Raw genomic sequence first — 10,563 nt, 5'->3', positions numbered from 1 at the left:
AACATTGGATTTTGGCGTATGCACTGCATGCAATTTGAAAGTGTAAAGTCGTGTTATTTGTACACAGATTGAAGAGTTATAGGCTAGTTATGGTTATATATCTAGTCTCTATTCTATTTTTATTCTATTCTATTTTTATATATTGTTGTATTTGACTTAGTTAATTTAGTTATTGTATACACATTAGCCTTTAATTGCATTTTGTTTACCTACCTCACTGTTTTTGTATTTTGATTGATGTCAAGGGGCTGCTGTAACATTGTAATTTTTGCTTCATTCATTTGAGATTTAATTGTAATTTTCCTTTGGGATTAAAAAAGTACTCTATCTATCTATCTATCTATCTATCTATCTATCTATCTATCTGTCCGTCCGTCCGTCCCTCCATCTACAGAATTACAGCCCTGCAGTTGACAGGGGTTCACTAACTGGGAGTTACAATCTGTCATTCCACGAATAAAATTTCTACAGAAGAAACACATCTATGTGATAGTGGAGGATAAAAAGGCGTAGGGTTTATAAGGTCAAGATACAATCCAGTGATGTAAGGCCATAAAGCAATATTACAACCTCTGTCACAAAAGCAGATAAAAGAAGTTACTTAAGATCTGACTAAATTCACACTATAAGTCCCGGTAGAAGTATTACAATGATTGTTTTACAGTCTCAGTCACAAAAACCTATGTGTTTTTACATGTTAATTAAAAGCTGATCCAGAAAATGCTCACAGTCCAAGTCAACAAGCTGAATCCAAATATAAGGAAATGAAAATTACACGTGCTCCAGGAAAATTAAAGCAGATTTCAGATTATGAAATCTAGTCAGATATGCCAAAGGTACTGCAATACCAAACTATTAAGCAACTGCAACTATCTTTCAACTCAAGGACAAAAGTTTATCGGGTTTTTTTGTTTGTTTGTTTTTTGTTTTTTTACAGTAAACGTTTTTGTTTACAATTAGTTCCGTTACTGGTGATTTGAAATTAGATATTGGTGATAAAGAAACGCTATAAATGTAAACCAAAGAGCAAAACAGTAAAAATCAATCAGTAGATGACAGAGATATGACCATAATAAAATCTCCTCTGCGGAGCGCGTTTCGCAGAACCGAGCTACAAGATTTTTAGGGAAATCTCCACAGACCAGGGTCAGCACGCTACAGATAGATAAGATAATAAGCTCTTTGCCAGCCCCCCGACCAAGAAAGAAGAGGGAGGGGTTTGCACTGTTCTCCTGCTGCAGTATTTATTCAGACACCTCCGTGTGTTTTCCACAGCATTGTCAGCAGACATGGCCACAGACTTTTCCAAGAACGCAGAAGAGAGGCCAGAGCCTTTACAGGCAGAAGTGAAAGGTAGGTCGACTTTTTACACTGTTAAAGAAAGAACAGATGTTGTGATTTAAGTTACAGTATGAGTGAGGGATTTCTTTTCTGTTTCTTCTCGTTTAGGAAGTATTCCCAGCTGGCTGCAAGGTACACTCTTGCGCAATGGCCCTGGCATCTTTTCTGTGGGAGACACCAGCTACGACCACTGGTTTGATGGGATGGCAATCATGCACAGCTTCGCCTTTAAAGACGGTTGGTCTTGCAATTCTTGAGTGACATACAGGCGTAATACCCGAGATATTGTAACAAAGATCCTGAAACCCTAGCTCGTTTTAAATTTGTTTATTTGGGAATGTCTGTTATAACCACTGTATGTCAGAATGAAGAGCAGCTGCTAAACACATAAAAAAAGTAATGCAAAGACATTTTTTTTCTTACAGGTGAAGTGACCCACAGAAGCAGATTCCTCAGAAGTGACACCTACAAAGCAAACATGGCTGCAAACAGAATTGTTGTGTCTGAAATGGGAACAATGGCCTATCCAGACCCAAGCAAGAACTTCATCTTCAAGTAAGGATATACTTAATTGTATTTAATTGTACTGTTTTCTTTGACTGTATAATTTTTTATTTCTATTTAAACTTATAAAATTGTCCACAATTATGTAGTTTCCATTGTTTATAATAGTGCAACATTAACATTAACAGTGCAAACATTCTTTTCTTTAACACCTCCAAGGCATTCAACAGGTAACAGTTTGGTAAACGGGGGTCGATCATTGTGGTGCAAGCAACTGATGGTTTTTTAAAGGATCTGCAACATAAGCATAATCAGTCTTTTGTGTTGGAGGAACCTCCTGCTGCTTCTCTTCCTGTTTGGGATAGAGGGATTTGTCACTGACCCCCTACCACCTTTTCCCATTATAATTAATCTCTAAAACTGTACCCTTACTTTTCAGGGCAATTACCTTTCTCAACCACACAGTACCTGACTTCACAGACAATGGTGCAAGCAATTTCATCAAATATGGGAATGATTATTATGCCACCTCTGAAACCAACTACATCCGCAAGATTGATCCTGTGACCCTGGAAACCCAGGATAAGGTAACGCCATCAGCTGATCTGTTAACACACAGTACATCCGAGCGAAGCTTTTGTTTCCGGGCTCATGAGTTGTTTAACTGATTCACAAAGGTGGACTACATGAAGTACCTGCCTGTAAACCTGGTTTCATCCCATCCACACTACGACAAGGAGGGCAACACCTACAACATGGGGACTTCAATAGCAGAAAAGGGCAAGACAAAATACATGCTGTTCAAAGTCCCTGCTGCTGCTGCTGCTGCTTCAGAGAAAGGTATATAAACATGCTCTACTTTGTCCTTACACCTCAGTGTTCCATCTTCCTATCAGCTGCACTTTGTAAAAAGGTGTAGAAAGTTTAAATACAACACAAGATTATGTAAAAACAGGATAGGACAGGGGGAGGTGCATGAAGAACAGTCAGGGCTAATTACTGTATGTCTCCTGACATTGGCTCCTCATATGGAGTTGAATGAACTGCAGTATCTACACTTCATGTACTAAAAAAAGTGATTATGATTGTTGACTGTTGCAATCTGTAAATCTTAGCTTTTCTGTTGTGCACTTGCTATGCAATATGCAGTACATTTAAAGCTATAGTGACCCTAGTGTAGACCTGGAAGTCCAATTACTACATTGATTGATTATCACATGTTTATTCATACTGTACATCATTCTTATTTGTACATCAGTCCCTCGATATACTACTAATATTACTGCAACATGTACACAAACACACTACATGCAAATTGCTATGTGTGTTGTTTACATACCAAGAAATGAAAATGATTTTAAAGTCAGTTGTCCTGTTAGATAAGATAAGAGAGACCTTATTGTCCCAGTGGGAAATTTGCCTTGGACATCGTAGTGTGTGCAGTATAGAATCACAGCAACAACAATACAACAACAACAATAAAAAAAAAAACATGGCCATACGCAATAGAAAAAGTGCAATATATAACAATATATCAGCGACATACACATTACTTCTTGTGCTCACTCCTATTTCTGTTCAATTCTTTGTGTTTGTTTCTTCTAAATTTTCTTTTCAACTTTCAGACAAAGGCAAGGATGTCCCTGCGCTGAAGAATGTGGAGGTGATCTGCACGGTTCCCTGCCGCTCCCTCCTCACGCCGAGCTACTACCACAGCTTCGGCATGACGGAGAACTACTTCATCTTCATTGAGCAGCCTTTCAAACTGGACATCCTCAAGATGGCCACTGCATATATGAGGGGAGTCAACTGGGCAAGCTGCTTGAAGTTCAGCCCCGAGGAAAATGTAAGTGGTCACTCTAAAACTCACGCCATATCTTATATTCACACCACTGGTGAGAGGGTCTGTATGAGCCTGGGTTTGATTGGTTTGACTCAAGTTCTAGACCTTTAACATTACTTTACTGTTTTTCTATCTGTTTATTCTTTCAACAGACTCTGATCCATCTGATAGACAGAAATACTGGCAAAGAGGTAGAGACTAAGTACTACACTGGAGCAATGGTTGTCTACCATCACGTGAACGCTTTTGAGGACAACGGTCATGTCATCTTCGATGTCATCGCCTATAATGATACCAGCCTTTATGAAATGTTCTACCTGAGTAAGCTGAAGGAAAATACCACATCACACGACGATAGCTACTCAAAACCAGGCTATAGGAGATTTGCACTTCCCGTCCAGTCAGACAAGGTGGGATTAGGAATATTAAAGCTGATTGAGCTGAGAAAAAATAGAGATGTTCTGTTAATAACTGAATCTAACTGTTTGATCTGCAGGGCACTGCAGTTGGAGAGGATCTGATGAAACTCAAATACACAACAGCCAGCGCTGTGAAGGAGAAAGAAGGCAAACTAATGTGCCAGGCAGAGGTGCTTTATGAAGGTAAAAGCATTGTGTGATTCAAGCTGTTAAAGTACTATTCTGTGTGATGTCTCATGATGAGTTATTGATTTGTTCATACAAATACAAAAAAATTTAATTTTATTTCCATCAGGGTTTGAATTACCCAGAATAAATTATGACTTCAATGGCAAGAAGCACCGGTTTGTCTACGGGAGCTGTGTCGAGGAATCTGCACTTTCAAAACAGGTAACATTTGCTTTTGTTTTTAATTTGGCTATTGCTGTCAAACGCTGGTGGGAACATCCGTGTTTGTGACTTTCATATGGTCTCTTAAGTGTTATTTGCCAAGAGAGACCTGAAACTCACAGACTGTGGAATAATAGAAATTGTAAATGCAGGGCTATTGGGAAACAAATTATTCCTGGCAACATTGTGTTTCTTCCAGAGGTAGGAAGCAAATTGTAGAAGTGAGAATAACCAGTTAGTGTAACCGAAGGTTGAAGAGTGAATTACCAATTCCCCCAACAAAGACCAAACTACTTAATGACCCAGGTTGTAATACCCACATGTTCTTTCCATTGGGTACTTTATTTTCCACACATACAAATCAAGGTGATAGAGACAATAGAAAGAAGTGAAGTCAGCAAAACTTCAAAGATCTGAGTAACAAAGCTCTCACACTTTGGATAAGAGAGTTTCCTTTCTCTCTCACTCTGTGCCAACAGCACAGGTTTAATGGCTGGAAGAGGAAATAAGTAAAAGGAAACATCTTCGTTTAGACAATTGGATATTTTTATTTTTTTCCCCTCTTGTGTCAACAACACACGAAAGCTTCAACTGTCCTTTTAATTTTAATGGTGTTTGAATATGGATTTAAACACCTTAGAACCCAAATGAATGAAGCAAAAAATTATGATTATGATTCATTATCACACCAACTATTTGAAAGATCTAAACAGTGTTTGCTTGATTTATTTCACAGGGTTAGTTGTGTGACCTTATAGATCTAATTTTTACCTAAATAGCTCTAAATTTAAATACCCCAGAGAGAAAACCAATTTCACCAGAAATAAACCCAATTTCAAGTGCAGAATTACCCCAATGTAGTGCCAGCTTAGGTGAGGATAAAAAGTGACCGTAGAGGTTAACCAACACTAATATGAACTAAATATGAGCATAAAAAGGTAGCATGTATTGCAGGGGTTTTGTATTGGTTTGAAATATGGATGTACAAGTGCTCCTATTATGTGGTATTTCAACACCACAGAAATTCATCTGCAGTAAATCAGTCAGTTACCTAGGTCATATGCCTAGATTAAGTCATTGCTAGAGCTTCTTTTAGGAATTTGGGGCCTTGTACATTCGCTTTTAGTCTGGAACATGTTTAAATGTATTTTCTACTAAAAATGAATAAATCAAAGTTCAGTAGGTCATGGTTAAGTTAACACTCTTGCCTTATTTTGAGCCTCAGAAAACCCTTTGCAGATTGTACCTGCACTTGTTCTGGAGTGCAGGTACAATCGATCTATGTGTTTGTTTCTTTATGAGGTTGTGTTGCAATAAGTGCACCCCGTTTTCTTGGATAAACTCAACAGATGGCTATTTATTATACTTCCCTTTTTTGACTGAAACAAAGAGGAACACAAAAGTGAATGAAATGTCTTGTCTCAAAGATATAAAGACTTTCTCCTCTTTGACAGAACATAATCTACTACTCAGCTGCAGTAAGCAAAGATTATTTTCGCATATTAAAGGATAGTTTACCATTTAATTGTAATACAGTATTGTCCATTTGTACATTGAAAGGGTTGTTGGTGTCTACAATTTTCGTTCATGCCGTCCATACTGACAAATCCATAGCCTTAGTTCTGTGCAAACTTCTAAAGTTTAATATGAATACAAACTAATATGAAGATTCAGGAGTTATAATCTTTAGTACAATTCCCTTGTTGTCCTTCCATAGACAATGTTTCCTCACTGAGCTGCAGCAGAGGGATAGTAATACAAAAGTCACCATAAATGGTATTAATATCAGCTTGATTTGTCTAACTCAGACCTTATGAAGCCACATATAATCGTCATCTGAATGCATTTTTACACAGAGTAGGGTCTGTAGATTTTGTCCCCCATCACTTATGTTATAATGGCTTTAATAAGGGATCTCTTCTTCTTCTTACTCTGTAGTAATCAGCAGTATCGGCATCTGGATGATGTACGTCTGCAAAGAATTGCTTCATTTCCTAATGATCAGTGAACTTGACCTGTTACCATGACAGAGGTCAACCTTGCTAATACTGGGAAAATAGTTTGTGCCAGTTTCTAATGTACTTGGCCTACTGACATTACTAAACAACTTTGTAGCTCTTTTCTAAGTATATGGCTTGTAGTTGGGACAAAGTTCTGCACGGGCGCAGTGCTTGTCTACAAGATAAGCTTTTTATGCTAGGTTCTGTTTATGTAAGGTAAAAGAAAGAGTGAGACCAGTGGTCAAAAATGATTTGGCAAATGACATAAACATGCTTAATGAAAATCTGCTTGTTATGGTATTTATGTGATTTCCCTTTCAATATAGCTGCCAAACATATTTAAAATATGTTTTTTATTATAAAGTGGTCACTCTGTCCTCTGCTATGCCTGTAAAAAATTGCTGATCAAGACCTTTCTGAGTGTTATCAGATACAACAAGTCATGTGCTAGTTTTTAATGCTTTGAGATAAACTGTTTATACAGACTTCTGCAGAGTGAAAGTGTGTCTTCATTATTTTCTTAATCTATTTATTTATTGTAGATTGGGAAGTTTGACACAGAAACCAAGGAAATGGTTTACTGGAGTGAGGACAACTGCTGGCCGTCAGAGCCGGTGTTCATCCCCAGACCGAATGCAGAGTCAGAGGATGATGGTAAGAATACTGTGTGGTGCGCATGTGACAGCATTTGTTACTATGTATACCAGCTAGAGCCCAAAAATAAGATCTGATGTGATTCCTTAAACTTTTCATATTCTGTTTTGCACTCTTACAGTAACCTCTTCCCTCCTATTTGCAGGTGTGGTCTTAACATCAGTTATCAACTCCAATCCAGACCAGTCTAGTTTTATTCTGGTTCTTGATGGCAAAACATTCAAGGAGGTAGCTCGCGCATGTGTGAACACCACACTCCACAAGGACATGCATGGATTTTTCATCCCACATGGAAATTAGTCAGTGTGTATATGTAAATGCCATGGGCAAACTTCCAAAACTGTAATTGTGTCAAAATGATATGGCACAGGAATATGTGTGAATGCTGTGAAATACACTGCTGAATCGGCTTTTAGACAGATGTGCGATGGGGATTCATGAACTTGCTGATTTCATGGACTACCTCATCTCCGTTTAAGTATAGAGATTGTATTAAAACATTTTTTCTTGCTATGTTTATTAAAATGAATTTATTGATTTTATGTGGATGACAATGTTGCCTACGCATGTATATACCACTGTTTGTTATGTAATCCACGTTATTCTATTGTACTGCTATTCTACTGCAATGTTATTGTACCTAAACTCATCCTTTTCATTAAAAAATAATACATGTAAAGTTCTGAGATGTATTACCACTCTTTAGTTTGACAATATCTCAAGAATAAATCAAACCAACTCTCCAAATCTGGGAGATTATATGTTGTTTTCACATCCAGTAAGAAACCATCTCTTAAAGTACATTTTATCAGCTGTTGGCAAAACCCCTAAGTGTAAAGAAGTAGTCCTTAATCACCAGGTATCACCTCACTCCTAACCTAATTATCTAAGATAAGTTAACTCGCAAGCAAAGTCCATTCAGTCCACTCCTGGATGGTTTTACGTACATAACAGTGAATGGTGTGACTAAGAAAAACTTTGAGCTTGTGGAATTTGCCTTGTTGTCTTCACAGCTTAATAAGTTTTGTCATGAAAAATTATATGTAGGTGTATTAAACAAGAATTTTGATTAAACAAGCAATTTCATAATGTTACTTGCAAGCTCTTGAAAATAAAACTATTACAATATTTTGAATACAATGAAGGCAGTCGTAGAGTGCAGTATACATTATGTCAACATGGCAGTTCTGGTTGACGCAGTCAGCTCTTTATAACAAACTTTCTTGTAGTAACCTATGGAAACAGGAACAGAAACTACAGAAAAATGTCTTAACATTTTCCATCCAATAAGAGCTGGCCAAAATATAAAAGCCCATAAAACTATTAAAAGGTGCTATTACAATGTCCCATGTGATCCGCATCCTTGACCTGTAATAATAGTATCTACTGAACATAGGTATTAGCAGCAAAATGTAGTTAAAGTATTGCAGTAAAAGTAGTGGTTTGGTCCTTCTGACTGATATATTATTATATATGACATCATTAGATTATTAATACTGAAGCATCAATGTGTAAGCAGCATGTTACTGTTGTAGCTGCTGGAGGTGGAACTAGTTTGAACTACTTTATATACAGTTAGCTAGTTTAGTCCTATGGTACCCAACCTAGGTGTCAGGCCCCTCCAAAGGGTCACCAGATAAATCTGAGGGGTTGTGAGATGATTAATGGCAGAGGAAAAAACAAAGTTCTGATATACAAATTGTTAGATGGAGTGGAGCAGGTGGATCCAAATGCAGGAGACATCAGGCACAAAAAATGAAGAATATCTTTATTTAGGCTCAAGTGCAGGTTGAGCTAAACTGAACAGAGCAAAACTTAACAATGCAAAACAGAACTAATAGAACAGACTGAACAAAGGTTCCAACAACACTGACCTGAAAACCAAGACTTAAATACAAACCCAACCAATGAAACACGGAACAGATGACAAGACACAAGGGGGGCTGAAGCTGGGAGCTGATTGGCTGGGAAGACATGGGGAGCAGGGCAGGGCTAACTAGACTGAGGCAGGGCAGATGTGGAGCACAGGAACATGGAAGGGAAACAGAGCAAACAGAAAACCAAAAACCCCAGAAAACACTGTATAACCATGCACAAACCGTCACAGAACTCACATGAACACAACTAAAACAAGTGCACAAGTTACCATGAGCACACAGCAAAATAAACTTCAGCATACATCGCTGTTGACAAAAACATGAATAAATAGGTCTGTCAAGCAGAGTGGCTTGCATATTAAGGCTGCATGAAACAACATAAATTGAACTAAAAGACAACTGCAGCTCTGAATAACATAACTAGTGTTTCAGTTCACTTGAGCACTTAGTTCCAATGAGAGTAAATGCAGAAAGCAACAGTTTCTAAAGTGGTCCTCAAATAAAATCTGCAACCTCTTTTATCTGTCCGTCTTCCCACTCAGACCAGTCTTAAACAGGTAGAAAAGCCTGAGGGCACCTAGGAGACTGGTGGAGAGACATGGAGCCAGACTGGGACAGAACCATAACACAGATCTGTTTTCCGTTTTCTCTAATCTTTGATTTTTGGTTTGAACACTTATTGAAATGAAACCACGTGAGAAGTTTAGAGGGAAAAATCACTATTTGGTGGAGCTGTTAACAGCTCATAGACATCTGAAATGTGACCCCGACTACACACTGCTTTTTGTAAGACGTCAAAAGCCAAAAAGGTTGTAAACCACTGGTTTCATCTTTAACAATGTGTTGTATTTTAAAAGCTTGATATATTATCCATTCTGTACAGTACTTGACTAAATGTACTTAGTTACTTTCCAACACTGCAGAGACCCAAATAACATATCCCAGAAACCAACAGCGTAATTACAGTATCTATCAAATTTATTCATACTTAGTGCATGTATCAGTATTCATTTTGAACATTTAAATACATATGCACATTTTTTAAATGTGAAAACTGTACCCAACAATTTTTAAAACCCTTTGTGTTACATAAAAGTGAAATGTTTATTTACTTACCACCATATTTTGCATGACATGACAGTCTATTAATAACAGTATTTAATGCCTAAGACAGGCGTAATCACTATCTAATCAACAACACAGGCATTATCGCTGTCTTTTGTATTACATAAGTCGACAGTAGCAGAGCAGCAATTCATTCACATGGGCCAACAATCACAGTATATATCCCATCACAGTATAGGGCATCACAAAGATCTATAATAACAGTATACTGTCAATCATTACAAAACAAAACTGACGAGTGATATGGCTTTCCCGGGGCAAAGGTTGGCTACTAGAGACAATGACCTTGTTTAATCAATCCTCTCAACTTGAATCTGTCTCCACAAAGAAACAAGTACAAAGACAAACAGCAAAAGCATTAGGAAGTCACTAACATATTGTCTTCAGCCACTGTGCTACTCTTTTTTTCA

The 10,563-nt window shown here is 37.6% G+C and overlaps 1 protein-coding gene across 1 annotated transcript; it reads left to right on the top strand.

Annotated features, from left to right (window-relative positions):
• The first annotated feature begins 1,085 nt into the window (after positions 1-1,085).
• On the top strand, positions 1,086-7,861 carry bco1 (beta-carotene oxygenase 1). Its single transcript, XM_042399697.1, has 12 exons — positions 1,086-1,146; positions 1,276-1,353; positions 1,450-1,578; positions 1,767-1,896; positions 2,285-2,432; positions 2,523-2,685; positions 3,471-3,691; positions 3,841-4,098; positions 4,185-4,290; positions 4,403-4,497; positions 7,040-7,151; positions 7,297-7,861. Exons 2-12 carry the CDS (start codon positions 1,290-1,292, stop codon positions 7,449-7,451), a joined length of 1,581 nt encoding a protein of 526 aa, XP_042255631.1. The 5' UTR covers positions 1,086-1,146; positions 1,276-1,289; the 3' UTR covers positions 7,452-7,861.
• Positions 7,862-10,563: the final 2,702 nt, after the last annotated feature.

Source organism: Thunnus maccoyii, chromosome 21, assembly GCF_910596095.1.
Source record: "Thunnus maccoyii chromosome 21, fThuMac1.1, whole genome shotgun sequence".
NCBI classification, from domain to species: Eukaryota; Metazoa; Chordata; class Actinopteri; order Scombriformes; family Scombridae; genus Thunnus; species Thunnus maccoyii.
This window is presented reverse-complemented; position numbering and strand designations above follow the sequence as displayed.